This window comes from Chelonia mydas, chromosome 1 (genome assembly GCF_015237465.2).
Source record: "Chelonia mydas isolate rCheMyd1 chromosome 1, rCheMyd1.pri.v2, whole genome shotgun sequence".
NCBI lineage: Eukaryota > Metazoa > Chordata > Testudines > Cheloniidae > Chelonia > Chelonia mydas.
Window position 1 is genome coordinate 7,506,961 of NC_057849.1, and position 18,553 is coordinate 7,525,513.

General features: G+C 48.6%; 2 protein-coding genes across 3 annotated transcripts; one reads left to right on the forward strand and one right to left on the reverse strand.

Moving 5' to 3' along the window:
* Positions 1 to 580: 580 nt before the first annotated feature.
* Positions 581 to 10,937, forward strand: LOC102946964 (olfactory receptor 52K1). 2 transcript variants are annotated; one of them, XM_043526786.1, is made up of 2 exons: positions 581 to 593; positions 10,000 to 10,937. In XM_043526786.1, exons 1-2 carry the CDS (start codon positions 581 to 583, stop codon positions 10,935 to 10,937), a joined length of 951 nt encoding a protein of 316 aa, XP_043382721.1. The 2 variants fall into 2 exon arrangements, with proteins under 2 accessions (XP_043382721.1, XP_007071440.2); XM_007071378.2 differs by lacking the exon at positions 581 to 593 and having other exon boundaries at positions 9,975 to 10,937.
* A 3,808-nt stretch (positions 10,938 to 14,745) lies between these two features.
* On the reverse strand, positions 14,746 to 15,708 carry LOC102946737 (olfactory receptor 52K1). The gene has a single exon (XM_007071377.1). The coding sequence runs from the start codon at positions 15,706 to 15,708 to the stop codon at positions 14,746 to 14,748; it is 963 nt and encodes a 320-aa protein (XP_007071439.1).
* Positions 15,709 to 18,553: the final 2,845 nt, after the last annotated feature.

Below are 18,553 nucleotides of genomic sequence, written 5' to 3' on the forward strand. Positions count from 1 at the left end.
GGAATATCTTCACTGGACCAACTTCTGTCAGTGAGAGAGAGACACAGAGCTCTGTGTGGCCCAGAACCTGGTCTCTCTCTCACCGACAGAAGTTGGTCCAATAAAAGATATTCCCTCCCCGACCTTGTCCCTCTGCACACACTTTAGACAGGTTTGATTGTGGGTTCCAATAGCCCCCCACAGCCAACTCTTTGGACCCTTTTGTAGCTAACTTCCTCTCATTAACTTTTTGTGCAAAATCATTGCAATTTTTTTTTAAATGCAAAACAGGTTGGAGATTTTAAAAAGTCCCCAGAAATGGGAGCCCATGTGGTAATGAATGAATTGCAGTAAAGCCCTGTGCAGATGGGGCTGCAGCATTTGATTACCAGTCATTTGCCTGAGGAAAGCTTCCCTGTGTTGGTGAAAACCAGAACAGGAGCTGAGGGGCGTTAACTTTGAATTTTTAACCCTTCCCTCTCTAGTTCTTGTCTGCCCCCTCTGTGCAGCCGATGTGGTCCCTTAGTGATGGGCTGGAACGTGTCTCCTCCCTGGATGTGCTCAGTGCAGGCAGACGCATGGTCTTAGCCACGGCAGATACATGCCCCAGCCCAGCAAGTGTGTTCTCTCGGGAGGTCTCTGGCCCCTTTAGCAGCAGCGTTCTGGCTGCCTGTCCCTGCTGCTGTCAGCAGTACTGCGCCCGAGAGCCGGAGTTTGAAGGGAGCTTGGCCCCACTTTGTCAGGGCTCTGCGCCCACGAGTAGCCTGCGTTTCCCACGAAGCCCCCGGCATGTGAAGCAGCACGTACCTGGCCCATTGAGCCGCACAGCTTGGGCATTCTGCCTGGATGGACATAGTCCCTCTGGCGACAGGCGTGAGGCTTGCAGAGATGGGGAAAGTGAGACAAAGAGGCCGTGGCTCTGATCCTGCTTCCACTGAAGGCAGTGGAAAAACTCCCACTGGCTTCCAAGATGCAGTATCGGGCTGTTACTTATGAGCAAGAAACCTCAAAGCTTGCGAGAATCCCGGTTAAAATTCCTACCTCCCGATGCTATGCTCCATGCACTGCCCTGGAATCCAGCAGGGCGATGAGAAAAGCTGGGCTGATTGATGGTATTTCTGGTTTGGAAAATGCCAGAATTGTCACACAACAGCCCCCAGGTCCCTTGTGGGGATCTTCCTACGTTTCACACCAGTGAGAGGCCGATAATTACCTTAATGCCGCTCAATATTACAGCAGGAAGGCTGTGCTGCTGGTTGGAAAGAAATCAGGGAGACCATGGCTGCTCTGCTGAAATGTATTTAAAAACAGACCTTGCAGAGAAGTGAATTTAGAGAAAAAAGTCGAAGTCACCAAAGAGACGCAGGCTGGACTGTTGTGATGACAAAAGTAGTGCAAGTACACAGGGGCGAAAAGGGGACGACAAGGTGTTGCCACCGGTGTGTGTGTCTAAGGCTGTAGAAAAGAGTGTTTGATGTTGTGTTAATTGAGGAATGATTTGCAATCAAATCATGAAAGACTAAGAAATTCATACAAAGGGGGCAGAATTCAGCTTGCGTTATCATTGGCGTTTCTTGAATTCTGAGGACTTCCCCTTCTCACAAGGCCTTTTTTCCATGTTATTAAAGAGTTCATTCATAAAGAACCAAATTCTGCTCAGTTACACTGCTGTAAATCCAGATTAGCTCTGCTTTAATCAGTGGGATTATTTTACATTTACACCACCGTGACTGACAAAAGGATTTGGCCCAAAGTTTTCCAGTCCATTTAAAAGTTATGCATTAACAGGGCCCCTGATTAAATCCATACTACCCCAACTCACCTGGATCCATCTGTATCTTCTTCACCTACAGTGAATGCTACAGTCACACACATTCTGTGTGATTCTCCAGCCTGCTGGGACAACCCACATGGGGGTATTTATACCTGTTAAAGAAATCCTCTTTCCTCCCCCAGCTGGGAATTCAGAGCCTTTCTTCATTACAGAGGAAAATCTGCGATCAGGCACAGGGAATAGCCACAAATAGTAGCAGTAAATTAACCCATTCCTATTTTAAAGGCCCTTGGCTTAATAGCTACATCTCCATTCAGTAGTATGGGATTGATCTTCAAGAGGGGAAGTGCAAGTGTGTGTGTGTGTATGTCTTTGTGTGTGTGTGTGCGTGTGCGTGAGTGCCTAGTTTAAGTGTGCAAATACCCCAAAAGGCCTGTCTGGTGAGGGGATCTGCACAACTAAGGGGTGCATGTGCAAAAGTGTCTATGACGTTTGAAGACTTGTCCCTGCATGTTCAGGGCTCTCTTTAGGTATGAGCGTTAGGACATAGATATTCAGGCCTGTCTGTAAAGGCCTATACTTTAAGAATGTGGGTATATGTTTATCATTTAGCTAGTTATAGAGGTATAAAAGAAAGAATCAAAATCACTGTCTGCTTGTGTAAGGGGCTTCTCTCACTGTGACAGTCTGAGGCCCCGTTCCTTAGCTAAAGCCTTTGGCTAAGCAGAGGGAGCAGCCATGAGCTGGGAAGCGAAAGGTCACGTCCTCACATTCCAAACCAGTCACATTGAAATAAGGCAATCTGGGGCTGTTGGAAAGGTGATCCAATCTATCGCCTCCAGAAAGGGAAGAGCCTAGAAGATGTAAAAGGAAATTTAGTTTGATAGTTTTCTGTTTGGTAAGAACTCACTTATCAATAGACACAGCTGGGAAACCCTTATGTCTTTATAGATGTCGTTGTGAAATCCTCACTTCTGTATTGTTTTGTCATTAGAGTTCCCACTTTGCTCTTATTTGCATGGTCTCTGTCTGGTTCTGTGGCTGTTTCTGTCTGCTGTATAATTAATTTTGCTGGATGTAAACTAATTAAGGTGGTGGGATATACTTGGTTAGAGAATTATGTTACAATATGTTTGGATTGGTTAGATAAATTTCAGTAAAATGATTGGTTAAGGTGTAGCTGAGAATATTACTATATAAATTAGGGACAAACAGGAAGTAAGTTGGGATTCAAAAATAAGGAAAAAGGAACTTGGATTTAAGCTTGCTGGAAGTTCACCCCAAAAAACTTTGAATTGTTTGCACCTTTGGACTTCGGGTATTGTTGCTCTCTGTTCATGCAAGAAGGACCAGGGAAGTGAGAGGGTGAAGGAATAAGCCCTCGAACAATGAATATGATGTAATCAGTACCCTTTTTGGTTAAGAGGGTGTTACCCAGGGTTTTCAGAACCCAAAACAGTGGTAACTTCACTGCTTCACTCCAGGCAGTGTCATAATAAATCAGTGGGAACACAGCGCTTCTGGCTGATGAAAGATTGATACAAGTCAGCGTGCTTTTATTTAAAACTACAATTTATTAACGCTCACACAGACACTAGCAATAGGGTTAGAACACCCCATATCATTACCTAGAATTCGAGATGGCATCGAGTAGTTGACAGTAGATCAGCGATGGCCGGTTGCTTCCCCACCAGGGAGCATGGTAGTGTCAAGAAAAAATCTCTCAGGATAGCTTCCGAGAACTGCTCCAAAGTACACGCTATTATCTAGTCTTTTTTAACTAACTTTTACAAAACACACAACTCATAGGGGGTGGGTCATCACCTCTCCTAACTTCAATCAACTGCTTATCAACAAACATTCCTAACAATCTTAGTCGGAATAAGCTTCTGTATCAAAGGTGTGCAAACTCATGGTCTCTATCCACTTATTTTCTTTCCGTCTCAATTTGTTGATGCTTTTCGCCCCTCCTCCCATTCTCATTAGCAGAAACTGCAAGTCTGCAGCTAGTTTTGACCTTGCCTCCAAAAGCCCTGATTGTTCAAATTAACCCTTAGCGATGTGGTGTTCTATTTCATTAATTCATGGCGGCTGAATGCACACAATATGCTTGCAATTAGCTTGATCAACATCTGGAGCTAGTACATCCATCCAATCCAGGGCAACAAGGGTGCAGAGTTCGGGTGGATGGATAAATAGCACTTTAAATAGCACCTTTCCTCTAAGGATCTCAAAGCACTTTATAAAGTTCAGTGAGAACACCTGTGTAATGTAAGTCAGTATTATCACCATTTTACAGGCGGGGAAACGGAGAAACAGAAAGGGTCAGTGAATTCCCTGTGTGGAGCTATAGTCTGGTCTCAATAGCTGGGATTAGAATCTGGCCCAGAAAGTCTTTGGGATTGCTGGAAATGGAGTCTACAGCTCCTAACTCCCCTTGGTCAGCCTTAGCGACAAGAACGTCCTTCCCAGTTCCCCAAAAGGCATACAGGAATGGAGTGAGAGGTTGCTTTTATTCTGGGAACATGGGCCAAAGAAGAGTGCACTGATTTTCCCCTGCCCAAATTGCTTACAAGTCGGCACGGAAGGCAGGACACTTATAAATGCATATACACATCCGCAAAGAACACTGTCCCACACTCAGTCCAAAAAGATCCCACAAATTGATGAACCCCCCCGTGCCCAAGATCAGGAGATCCATTCAGAGACAGGTTCCCAAAAGCTCAGAATAGCTTGTTCTGTGCGATATGAGGAGATCCTGGACAGAGGTGGTTTGGCTGCAGCTGTTGGGTCCTTTCCGTATTAGGAATCAAACGTGGGTCAGATATTCAGATGAAGTGTCATGCAGGAACGGGGAAGGGACCTGTGTGCTGTGAAGCACTGCCCTTTCTGTCTGGCTGTGAGGCTGCCCCAGCAAGCAGGACACAAAGGCCTCACAGGTCCTACAGAAAAACAAAGAGCCATGGGAACTTCTGTTGGGTTCTTGCATGTCTGCCACTAACTGCAGGGGAGAAGGAAAGACCTGTGGGCAAGTCATTCCAAAACTGTCCTCTGCAAAGTATCATGAACCTTCCTCTACGGCATCGGGTACTGGCCAGTGATGAGGGCAACATACTGGACTAGATGGATCTGGTCTGGGGATTTCTAGGTTCCTGCCTGGCAAGACATGTAAACCGCTATGTTCTAGCAGCAGGAAAAGGGCATTTCTAGTCGGGCCCACCTCTAGATCACGGAAAAGCAGACAATTCTGCAACTCCATTGCTGTCCCCTCTGTGGAATTGTGGATGGAGGATGCAAGGTAGAGTTCTAGGGTTGAATTATCCGCCTTTTACTCTACCCCCTGGAACACAGACCCCACTATCTTGGCTAGCACCTTGGTGACATTCCCAGATGAGGAGAAGCACAGTAGCAGAAGAGAGAGAATGACCCAGTGGTTAGGGCAGTAATTTCGGAGGCCTGCACTCTATTCTTGACTAGGACACGGGTAACCTTGGGCAAGTCTCTCGGTCTTTCCGTTCCCAAGCTGTAAAATGAGAAGAATAGCCCTGCCCTACTCTGTTATCATACCCAGCGAGTTTTGGGAGCATCAGCTGTGCGGTATCTAGAACAACTCACGTTTGGCAAGACCGGGGCTGGGAGAAGCCTGGTACCTTCAGTGAATTCCAGCTTGAATCGTTGCATTCCAGCAGCCTCAATTTCCCCTGGTAGGGGATGTGGTAGTGGAGGTGACAATCTCCTACACTTTCTGTGCTAACCAGGTGTGATGAGTAGCTGGTGCCCAATGACTGTCACAGTCAAACCGATATGTGGCTGCATTTCAGTGCTGGTGACATATGCGCAGTCCAGGAGTGCCGGAATCTCTAGTGGAAATTCCTGTTGCAAATTTTCACCTGGTCGCAAGTGGCAGACTAAGATTTGTAACAGATCTACTGGATCCTTCAGCTATAGATCCTCCAGTGGAAACCAAGAGAGACCAGTAAAAATGGACACAGATCAGAAGACATCCACAGAGAGGAGGGAAAGACCAGTTCAAGGATTCCCATGGAGTCGACTGGAATTTCCACTAGGGATAAGAAATCCCCCAAATCTTGGTCCCAAGTTTAAAACCAACCAAGTCTTTTGGAAGGTTTTGAAAAGCCGAGGGAACTCCACTCCACTGAATTACGTTTTCTTTTCACTGCACCTCATCCCTTCTGGGGTCCAGCTAGAAATGGAAGAGCTAAAATCTCAGAAGAATGGCTGCCCTGCCATATTGGCAGGTGGATGCAGTCAGGAAGTGCCAGCACTGCCATGAAAGTGCCTCTTCTTAGGGTACGTCTACACCGTAAACCCCCCACCCCCGGGGAGCAAGTCTTAGAGTCTGGGTGAACATACCTGGGCTCACGGTACAGGGCTAAAGATAGCAGTGTAGACATTTCTGCTCAGGCTGGAACCGGGGCTCTAACAGCTGGTGAAGGGGGAAGGCCCAGAGCCTGGACTTCAGTCTGAGCGGGAACATCTTCACTGCTCTTTTGAGTGCTGCGGCCTGAAGCCCGCGAGCCGGACTCAATTGACCTGGGTTCTGAGACGCTGCCATGTTTTGGTTTGTTTTCAGTGTAGACTTATTTATAGTCAAGAGGATCCACTCATTGCACCGAATGTCTCCCCATTGGTCTGCATTGTTCACAGGGTCACTGAATGCCTCAGGGGCGTGTGGGACTGAAATGAGGTGAGATTTCTTCTCCTCAGGAAGTTCAGCGCTCCTGGGAACTGAAACACCGACACAGATTGGAAACTCTGTCGGGCACCTTTTCCTTACACGTGTACAGCACCTGGCACGATGGGACTCGGTTTCCAGGCTGAGGCCTCTGAGCACTATCCCAACGCAAACTAAAAATAAAAACATAAGGAGGCCGGCTGTGGAGTAAATATGTATGAGGCTGTATTGCCTTTTCAAACTCCTGAGGCCTCTCCCTGTGAGTGGAGTTCAATAGCTAGCTTGTATTCGTAGTGACCGGGGGCTGTGAAATATTCAGCCAGAAAGGAGCGGAAGTTGACTTGTCTGGCCAGGGTGACCCTCTTGTGTAGCCAGAGGAGCTACTCCGGGCACTAATGGTCTTCCCAGGGTGGATAAAGCCTCCTAAGGGAAGTAGTGGAGGGTTCATTGCTTGGGTTATTTAAAACGAGACTGGGCAGAGCACTGGGGGATCTGCTGTAGTGATCAGGAATCTGCAATGGCTGAGGGATTCTGGTCTAGGAGGACCGAAAATGGCTTTTCTCTCTCTCATTCCCAAGACGCAGGAACAGTTTCTATTCTCCCAAGTCTGAAAAGAAAGAGTGAACTCTGCCTGCCAGAGATGGGTGGGGAGGACAAAGTGGAAGCAGAGATTCCCAGCTGAACTGCGAGCCCCCCCCGCGGGGAGGAGGCGAGTTCTCTCACCCTGGCTATAAATCCACCAGAGGCAGGCAGCTGCGGGTGAGCATGTGGACCTCACACAGCCCGTGAGGGAGACTGACGCCCTGGGAAAGGAGGGGAGCGCTGCAGGATTCTGGTGAGTTTGCCCACAGAATCCAATTTGTGAGCGCAAAGGAATTTGACTGTTCTGTAGCCATAGACTGGTCTGAAGCAGAACCTCAGATCCAAACACACCCACATTCCGGGCAAGTTCAAAACCTGATCCAAATTCTGCTGCTGTATATTTTAATTTCCTATTTCATCTGCCCATTCGTATTGTGCCCCACCTGATCCAGCTTGGGTGCCTATTGCTAGGCATCTATAATCTATATTTAGAATGAATGATCTGGGTTTTCACCTTAATGACTTACCTGGTTTTCCCCTCAATGAGTGATCTGGTTTTCAATGGGAGCTGATGGATGGTCAGCACCTCCTAAAAATCAAGCTAGGTGCCCAAGCGTGGATGAAGGCAAATACTTTCAACACCCAAGATTGAGAATGTGGTGCCGAGTGGCTCTTTAGACATTTCACAGGCAGATTACCTCTCTTGACTTCAGCGTTGGTCTTACTTCCTTTCTGTTAAGGTGCCTGGATTCTGAAAGGGGTTATGGAGTGCAGTTTATGTGCAAGAGACTATGCGGATTACATTTCAGGTTTGCTTTTTTGAAAAAACCTGGCCTTCCTTTCTCAAGGCACAATTTGCACCTGGAAATAACTGCCCCCACAAATCAGGTGTGTAAAGGCCTCCATGCCCACATTCCTGCTGGCAGATCATTGTGGGTGCAAACAAAGGTGGAAAGCCCTACAAGCTAATGACGGGATGGAGCCAGGAGCCATGTGTTAAAATTCCTCCACCAAATGATTGGGAAGTTTGGGGTGATTTTGTACATTCTCTAAATATTGAGAATTATTGACCTTCCGATATCACTCAGAATGTGCAAGGCGCTGTACACACACACACACACACACTCACACATGCATGCGTGCACACAGAGACTTTTCTTCATCAACATTAAGCCCTCTGTAACATACTGAGGGGGAGACAAAGGAATACAAACCAAAATACAGACCATTTTTTCCTACCATTATATGCCTCTGTGATGTTAAATACATGCACATCAGCTCTAGTCGATGATCCCTTGTTCCTTGGCCGATTGGTCCTGAGGATGGGAGTGAAGCAGGAATGCAGACCAGTCCAGTTCAGGGAGGCTGTTCTATACCTGGAGGCAGCGTGGGAGAAGCAGACAGGTGTGCGGTCTGTCCCTGGAAAGAGTGGAGGGGAGAGGGAACAATACAAGAAGGGAACTGAGTGAATTAGTAAGGAGACGGAGCTGTGAAGGGCCCCGAGGATGAGGACAAGGAGCCTGTGGAGGGATTTCGTACTCTCGGTGTGTGAGAAGGGGCATGTGGACCAGAGTGGAGGAAGTTGCCAGAACCAAGGCTGGAGATGACCCGGGGTTTGGAGATGGAGGAGTCTTTTTGTTGTATAGATAGAAGGGTTGGATCTTAGGAACATGATGGAGCGTGAGGTGACAGGACTTGGATAGGCCCTGCACACGCAGGTCGGAGGGTCAAAGACGTTTGCCAGCTTGTAGCCCTGAGTGAGTGCGAGGCTGGAGGTGTTGTCAGCTGATAGAGCTGGGGGAGAGGAGAGGGCTTGGCAATGAAGGCAATGAGTTTTCCCCCTTCCCTGCCTACTCCCCAGCATAAGAGACAGGAGGCTGGGGTCAGGGTGCTTCCCCTGGAAGTCAGTCCCTACTCAACCTTGGTCAGAGATACCCTAACCATGCTGCAAAGCCCATATCTACTATCCCAACTTCTCACCTGGCAAGTGTAGGAGTCATGGGGTGGGTTGCTGTCTGAGGGAGCGAAGGGTTTTGCTAAGTTCTAGACTATCTGGTTTCAGCTGATTTGCTTGATACGTTTTGTGGGTTGGGGCTAATCTGGGTTGATCTTGCACAAGTGCCTAATGCTCCAAAATAGCAAAATAAATAATTTGAAATCTGAAAGCTGCAGATGTAAATGGAGTACGAAGTTCATTGTGTCTCCCCCAGGTGCTCAAGTACCATGGTTATGGCACTGAAAGAAACGCTCATGATAAAGAAAAGGTAATCCAAAGGCATGCAGGGAAAATTGGAAAGTCTTCTGAAGAAAAGGGTTGGTGTCACAGATCTGATGTGTAGAGCCAACTCCAGATGTGACAGAAGTGGATGCTGACATAATAGAGTGGCAGATTTCTAAGGCAAGAAGGGTCCATTATGGCCATCAAGCCTGACCTCCTGCATATCACAGGCCAAAGAATCCACCCAATGATTCCTGCATGCAGCCCAGTAACTTGTGGTTGAGCTGGAACATCTCTCTGAGAACATCCAATATCTATTGAAAGACCCTGAGCCCCGGAGAACTTACTAAGCCTCTGACGGTTCTCTTGAACTGGTTAATTCCATCTTAGTTCCAGTAGCACAGTTGCATCTTATTCACAGTTTGCACTCTGAAGGCTTCAACTCGAGCCTCTAGAACTTGTTATGCCTTTGCCTGCCAGATTCAAGACCCCTACAGTAGCTGATATCTTATCACTTTGTCCTTACACCCCTGGATCCAGGCTTTCATTAATTTGAGCTCCTCGATATTTACCACCCAAGCAATGTTTCTATCAGCTCCAGACCTTGTCATCCATTCCCAAAGGAGTTGCACCCCATGAGCCAGAGTGGAGTGTGGCATCTGTCTGTTCATCCCATCTCTTATGTTTTATTGACAGGACAGACGTTGTTGTGAAACTTGCAGAGGATGCTCCTGCAGGGCAACCTGTCAGGTTCCAACGGCACAGGCTCTGATCCATCAGTGTTCTTCCTGACAGGCATCCCAGGGCTGGAAGCTCTGCACCCCTGGATCTCCATCCCCTTCTGCTCAACATTCACCGTGGCCCTTCTAGGAAACTTCACCCTCTTGTATGTTATCAAGACAGAGCCCTCCCTCCATCAGCCCATGTTCTATTTCCTCGCCATGCTGGCCGTCATTGACCTGGTTTTATCCACAACCACCATGCCGAAAATACTGAGCATCTTCTGGTTTAATTCCAGGGAGATCAGCTTTAACGCCTGCCTGGTGCAGATGTTTTTCCTTCACTCATTCTCCACCCTGGAGTCTACTCTACTGCTGGCCATGGCCTTCGACAGGTACGTGGCCATCTGCAACCCCCTGAGATATGCCACCATCCTGACCAATTCAGTGATAGCAAAGATCGGGCTGGCAGCTTTGGCCCGGGCTGTTCTGCTAGTGGTCCCCCTCCCCTTCCTCGTCAGGAGGCTGCCCTACTGCGGGTCCCACGTCATCTCCCATTGCTACTGCGAGCACATGGCCGTGGTGAAGCTGGCCTGTGCCGACACCAGGGTCAATAATGTCTATGGGATCATGGTAGTTCTCTTCATTGCGGGGCTGGATCTGATGTTCATCTCCCTATCATATGTCAACATCCTAAGGGCTGTCTTAAGCCTGGCATCCAAGGAAGAGCAGCTCAAAGCTTTCGGCACCTGTGGCTCCCACCTTTGCGCCATCTTAGTATTCTACATCCCTGTGGTCCTCTCCTCAACAATACACAGGTTTGGGCGCTATGTCGCCCCGCACGTACACATCCTGCTGGCTAATTTCTACCTCCTCTTTCCTCCCATGATGAACCCCATCGTGTATGGTGTGAAAACCAAACAGATTCGTGACCGGGTGCTTCTCCTGTTCCGAGGGAAAAGCTTCTAGGCTGAGCAGGAGGGGGCTGCTGAGCAATCAGGAAGCAGAGGATGCAGGAGAGGTTTTCTGAGTAACTTAGACAGCATGGTTGTGGGGGCTTTGTGTACGCTGGGATGGGAACTCCACCTCCGACTCCTAGGGAGCCATACACTGTCCCCTACACGAGCTTAGCGCTGCTGGCCGGAAGGTGATCTTGGCCTTGACCTTGTCCTCACTCGGCCCCATTTGTGGAGTGTGAAGAGGAGTGTGAGGGCTCCTTGCACCTTCTCTTGCTTTGCTGGAATATGGCCTTTATTACTGACACACCCAGCCACAGCCAAGGACACCCATGCTGCAGGAAGAAATGCTGTATCTGCCACTGAAGTTCAGTCAGCCCTGAGATGGAGCAACACACCCGGGGCCATTTTTTTTTTTTTTTTTGGAAATCTAGCCTTAGTTGTGGTGTCTGAACATTTGAGAGTCTGTCCCCAGTGGTTTAACCCGACCGCACAGCAGCACAATGCACCAGGTCGAGAGAGGGGGGACGAGGAAGGGTGGATCTGCCTCAAAGTGCACTTCGAACCTCCCCAAATCCTTACCCGAGCGATCTCAGGCACAAAGTATTTAAAGTTCACTTTCTGATCCTGACAATAAATCAATGAAACAGAGTATTGTCTCCCTGTGTGTGTGTGTGTGTGTGTGGATGTGTGTGTATAAAATACTCGTGAAAAAATCTTGCTCTACTTTGTTATCACCCTTGTTCCTGTTGACTAATATATGCTGGATAGCATATAGATATACATCACATTCATAATATGTATTATCTGCACCATGTATATACGAGTAGCATGCATTAACTACCAGTAACATTAACCACAAATATTGTAACAAAAGAACTAGATAAGTTCAAAAAAGAACTAGATAAGTTCATAGAGGACAGGTCCATCAGTGGCTATTAGCCATGATGGGCAGGGATGGTGTCCCTAGCCTCTGTTTGCCAGAAGCTGGGAATGGGCGACAATCACTTGATGATTCCCTGTTCTGTTCATTCCCTCTGAGGCACCTGGCTTTGGCCACTGTCGGCAGACAGGATACTGGGCTAGATGGACCTTTGGTCTGACCCACTATGGCCGTTCTTATGGTCTTAACAGTGATATTGCTGATACGGCCTGTACCATGATCCTGTTCATTCACTTATCCTTAGTATCCCCAAATACCTTGCATTTACTTAACTAAGCATTGGCACAAGCAGATAGGAAACTTCTCAACATGTGTAACTTGTAAAATGATATAAATAATAGCAGCTGAAATTTGTACCTGGGGGGAGCATACTGGACGGCTCTTTAGAGACTGGTATCGTATCAAACCTTTTTCCTGCTCCATATTAATAAACCTGACTGACACTGGTTATTTGGGATCTTGAGTATATTTCATAAGAAAATAATGAATCAAAGTGTGGTCAAACAATACAATTTATCAACAATTCCAGATAGTTTGAATAACCTCCCATAGACATCACTGCAGAGATCCTGTGGCCCATTTTCCCTGGAAAATGGCAGCCTCTGGGGTAGCATAAAGAGAAATGGTCCCTCAGCCTCCATGACATAGCTCCGCTGTGGCTCCTCACCCCTGCCTGAGGCCCTTTCCCCACAGCGCCAGGGGGGCATGGGTCAAGTTTCAAGGACTATGGGGGGCGCTGGCGCCCAAACTGCATAGGTTACTAATGGGGGGAACAATTTAAAGGTTTAGCCGCCCCCCTCAAACAGCTCGAGTCACAGCCCGCAAGCTGGGCAGGCCCCCTCCCAGTTGCAAGGCACCCAGCACCCCCATGTACAACTGGGAAGTGGACAGCGATGAGGAGTCCTGTGCCAGGTGCTGGCCCCAGCCCCCATGCTGCTGGGGTGGTGTCTGGCTATGGCCCCCACCCAGGTCCGGAGGAGCCCAGCGTCTCTGGTGGGTGGCAGAGGGCAAAGCGGAGCTGCCGGGGGTGGGTGAGGAGAAGGGGCCGGACCCAAGAGGAGGTGGTTCCCAGGTGAGTGGAGGGTTCATGGCTGTTTCTGCTGCGAGCCACACCCCATGGCCCATGGCTGTTGGGCCCCCTGGAGTAACAGCCCTGCTGCCCCCCGGGACCGGGGCTGGACTGTGTCACTCTGCTTCCACCTGGACAATGCCATGATCTGGACCAACACAGGTAACAGCTGGGCCCAGTCCCTCTGCCCAGCACTGGTGGCCCCTGTGTCCTTTCCTTCATTCTCGGGCAGGGGGTGACTGTGGGGTGCACCCGGTTACTGGGGGGTGTCTGCGGCAGGGCTGCCAGGTGGTGACAGGGCTGTTGCCAGGTTTCCGGTTTTTGACCAGAATATCCGGTCGGAAAGGGAAACTGTCAGCGTCCGGACCACACCGCTGCAGTGACCCCCCTCCGCCGTCAGTGGGCGGGAAGAGCAGCAGCCGCGGCTGGAGCCGGGAGCGACCAGGCTGCTCCCGGACCCAAGTAGGTACTGGCGCGGGCCGGGGCTGGGGCTTGAACCTGTCTGGCCCCCCCTGCTGTGCCCCGATTTCCCACCCCAGCACTCTGATTGGACAGGCAGGTAGACTCCGCGTCAGACCCTCCCAGCCCGGCTCTGCAGGTGGCAGGTGAGTCATGGGGGATGGGGAGCGAGCGACGGGAGTGGGGAAGACACAGGTGGGAGAGGGTGGGGTCTGGGGGGAAGGGGAAGGGCAGAGACGTTCGGTTCTCAGAGGTTAGAGCGGGGTGGCCAACCTGTGGCTCTGGAGCCCCATGCGGCTCTTCAGAAGTTAATATGCGGCTCCTTGTCTAGGCACAGACTCTGGGGCTGGAGCTACAGGCGCCAACTTTCCAGTGTGCTGGGGGGCGCTCACTGCTCACCCCCTGGCTCTGCCACAGGCCCTGCCCCCTCCCCTGAGCCTGCCGTGCCCTCGCTCCTCCCCCTCCCCCCTAGAGTCTCCTGCACCCCCCAGGAGGCATGGGGAAGGAGGGGGCGGTGCTGATCAGCAGGGCTGCTGGCAGGCAGGTGGGGGAGCTGACGGGGGGCTGCTGACGTGTTACTGTGGCTCTTTGGCAATGGGCACTGGTCAATTCTGGCTCCTTCTCAGGTGCAGGTTGGCCACCCCTGGGTGAGAAAGCTGGGTGTACAGGGCCAAAGTAATATGAGATCTGAGCTGTGTTTGAAGAGTTCTTCTTCAGGTCACTGATTTCATAAGAATTGGGCTGGGCCTTATTTCAGCCAAAACTTAGGTGCTGAACTGTATTGAAGTTCAAGACCTCTCAGTTAGATTGAAAGATAATAGGGTAGGGAACTGGCTATGAGAGAAACCCCATGTCACACGCATTACAAGCCAGGAAATCAGCTTATTAAAATTGAAAAAATCTCATTGTCATGGAGGCAGCAGGGCCTAGTGGACAGAGCACTGCACTGGGATACCAGAAACCTAGGATCATTTCCTAGTTCGGTCATTGGGCTGCTGGGTGAGGTTAGGTAAGACACTTAACCTCCCTACAGGCAAGGAGTGAGCAGGCCTGGCCCTCTTGCTAGTGATGGACAAATGAGGCAGGAGCACAGCCAAGTGTAACTTCTATGGTGACCACCACACCTCAGGCAGAGCACGGGGACTATACGCTGCACCCCGTGCAAAGGTGACATCGTTCCCACACCAGCATGTACAGACCTTTCACGCCATGGTTTCTGAAGAGCTTTAAAATTGTTCAAGATGCAAGATGCTGCAGAAAGATACATCAGCACTAATGATCCCTGTGCATTAGGGGGGTGGGGCACTTGCTGATGCGTTTCCCAGCACTAGACTCCACACAAGGTGCAGGCTAGAAGTTTTTCCTTCGGAACAGGAGAAGCACCCGGTCACGAATCTGTTTGGTTTTCACACCGTACACGATGGGGTTCATCATGGGAGGAAAGAGGAGGTAGAAAGTGCCCATCAGGACATGTACGTACGGGGCGATTTGGTGGCTGAACCTGTGAGTTACTGAAGAGAGAACCCCTGGTACATAGACCACTAAGATGGCGCAAAGGTGGGAAACACAGGTGCCGAAAGCCTTGAGCTGCTCTTCCTTGGATGCCAGGCTTAAGACAGTCCTTAGGATCTTGATGTATGACAGGACGATGAACAGCAGATCCAGCCCCACAATGAAGAGAGCTACGATGATCCCATAGATGTTATTGATCATAGTGCTGGCACAAGCCAGCTTCGCCACAGCCATGTGATCGCAGCAGCAATGGGAGATGACATGGGACTGGCAGAATGGCAGCCTCCTGACGAGGAAGGGCAGAGGGACCATGAACAGAACAGCCCGGGCCAAAGCCGCCAACCCGATCTTCGCTATCATTGAATTGGTCAGGATGGTGGCATATCTCAGGGGGTTGCAGATGGCCACGTACCTGTCGAAGGCCATGGCCAGTAGCAGAGCAGACTCCATCATGGACATTGAGTGAATGAAAAACATCTGCACCAGGCAGGCATTAAAGCTGATCTCCCTGGAATTAAACCAGAAGATGCTCAGTATTTTCGGCACGGTGGTTGTAGATAAAACCAGGTTGATGACTGTCAGCATGGCGAGGAAATAGAACATGGGCTTGTGTAAGGAGGGCTCTGTCTTGATAACATACAAGAGGGTGCAGTTTCCTAGAAGGATCATGGTGAACACTGAGGAGAAGGGGATGGAGATCCAGAGGTGCAGAGCTTCCAGCCCCGGGATGCCCGTCAGGAAGAACACTGATGGATCAGAGCCTGTGCCGTTGAAACCTGACAGGTTATCTTGTTGTGGCATCATTTGCAAGTCTCACATGTCTTTCCTTTCAATAAAACATAACACATGGAATGAACAGACCCTGTAAATTAAATACATACTAGGGGTCAGTCTCAGTTCTGGAGGAAGTGGACTGACCTTTTGTTGAGTTCATCAGTCATGTTGCAACAACACTAATCATACAAACCCTGATATTTTTCTGTGCAAAATCATTTAGAGTTTTTAGAATGTCATTACAAGTGACGACTAATGAACCCCACTTGATTACAAGTATCCTACCTGGTGTACCTTGCTGCTAGGAGATGCGCATTGTTTAGTGTGCATTCTGCCGTGAAGTACCTCGTATATCTGGCCGCACGGCACACGCTCTCAGAAATACCTGGCATGTTAAGCTTCATGTAACAAGATGAACCTGGTACCTTCAGCAGCACACTCTGGGTATTCAGCCTGGATGTATGTGGTTCATTGAGGAACACGCATGAGCAGTGCTATTTTGATCTCAGCGATGACCAAGGGTACATCTACACAGCAAGTCTCAGAGCTCAGATCGACAGGCTCGGGGTACCTCGCTAAAACAATCTGTGTAGATACTGTAGCTTGAGTTCGGGCTCCGGCCCACCAGCTTCAGAGCCCGAGTCTCAACATCTACACAGCTTTTCTTAGCGCGGTGCCCCAAGAAGCACGAGCCTACATCTGTCCACACCAGCTGTGAGGCTAACTGCCGCTCGCTGCGTAGACAAACCCAAAGAGCCTATGAGTCTGATCCCACTCCCATTGAAATCAGGGGAAGAACTCCCCACCAACTTCTGCAATAACTGAGCCGTTCTTCTTAGGTGACAAATCTGAGAAACTGTCCCAGGTGTCAGTAGAGATGGTTTTGGAACAAACTGATAAATTAAACAGTAATAAGTCACCAGGACCAGATGGGATTCACCGAAGAGTTCTGAAGGAACTCAAATATCAAATTGCAGAACTACTAACTGTGGTAAGTGACCTATCACTTAAATCAGCCTCTGTACCAGATGACTAGAGGATAGCTAATGTGATGCCAATTTTTAAAGAAGATTCCAGAGGCAATCCTTGTAATTACAGCCCAGTGAGCCTAACTTCAGAACCAGGCGAATTGGTTAAAATGATAGTAAAGAACAGAATTACCGGACACATAGATGAACAAGATTTGTTGGGGAAGAGCCATCCTGACTTTTGTAAAGGGAAATCATCCCTCACCAATCTAGTAGAATTCTTTGAGGAGGTCAACCAACGTGTGGACAAGGGTGATCCAGTGGCTATAGGGTACTTGGACTTTCATAAAGCTTTTGACAAGTTTCCTCCCTAAAGGCTCTTAAGCAAAGTGAGTTGTCAAGGCATAAGAGGGAAGGTTCTCTCATGGGTCAGTAACTGGTTAAAAGACAGGAAACAAAAGGTAGGAATAAATGGTCAGTTTTCAGACTGAAGAGAGGTAAATAGCAAAGTCCCCCAGGGGTCTGTACTGGGACCAGTGCTGTTCAACATAGCCATAAATGATCTCGAAAAAGGGGTAAACAGTGAGGTAGTGACATTTGCAGATTTTATACAAAATTACTCAAGACAGGTAAATCCAAAGAAGACTGTGAAGAGTTACAAAGGGAGCTCACAAAACTGGGTGACTGGGCAACAAAACAGCAGATGAAATTCAGTGTTGATAAATGGAAAGTAACACACATTGGAAAACGTCATCCCAACTATACATATAAAATGATGGGGTCTAAATTAGCTGTTACCACTCAAGAAAGAGATCTTGGCGTCATTGTGGATAGTTCTCTGAAAACATCCACTCCATGTGCAGCGGCAGTCAAAAAAGCAAACAGAATGTTGGGAATCATTAGAAAGAAAAGGAGGACTTGTGGCACCTTAAAAACAAACAAATTTATTTGAGCATAAGCTTTCGTGAGCTACAGCTCACTTCATCGGAAGCTTTAGCTCACAAAAGCTTATGCTCAAATAAATTTGCTAGTCTCTAAGGTGCCACAAGTCCTCCTTTTCTTTTTGCGAATACAGACTAACATGGCTGCTACACTGAAACCAGGGAATCATTAGGAAAGTGATAGATAATAAAACAGAAAATATCCTAATGCCACTGTATAAATCCATGGTATGCCACATCTTGAATACTACGTGCAGGTTAGGTCACCACATCTCAAAAAAGATATCTTAGAATTGGAAAAGACAAAGAGAAGGGAAAAGATGACTAAGGGGGATATGATAGAGATCTATAAAATAATGACTGGTGTGGAGAAAGTGAGCAGGGAAGTGTTATTTACTCCTTCCCATAATAAAAGAAGCAGGGGTCACCCAATTAAATTAATAGGCAGCAGGTTTAAAACAAACAGGAGGAAGAATTTCTTCACACAACACACAGTCAGCCTGGGGAACTTATTGCCAGGGGATGCGGCGAAGGCCAAATGTCTAATTGGGTTCAAAAAAGAATTAGATCAGTTCCTGAGGATTGGTCTATCAATGGCTATCAGTCCAGATGGTCAGGGATGCAACTTGATGATCTGGGTGTCCTAAGCCTCTAATTGCCAGAACCTGGGACTGGATGACAGAGGATGGATCAGTCAATAATCGTCCTGTTCTGTTCATTGCCTCTGAAGCATCTGGTACTGGCCACTGTTGGAAGACAGGATAATGGGCTAGTTGGAGCATTTGTCTCACCCAGTATGACCATTCTTATGTTGTATGATACTTGTCAGAGGCTTCACAACTGGTCAGTTTTACAGCGAAAACTCCCTATTTCCAGGCCTATGAAACACCCCCCGCCCTCCCCTGAAATACTGCAGGATTGTGAGGCTACGCTTATGCTGTTTCTGGTTTGGGGAAAACTAGA

Coding starts and splice junctions, on each gene's coding strand:
- LOC102946964 (XM_007071378.2), top strand. CDS start 9,975: ATGCTCCTGCAGGGCAACCTGTCAGGTTCCAACGGCACAGGCTCTGAT.
- LOC102946737 (XM_007071377.1), bottom strand. CDS start 15,708: ATGCCACAACAAGATAACCTGTCAGGTTTCAACGGCACAGGCTCTGAT.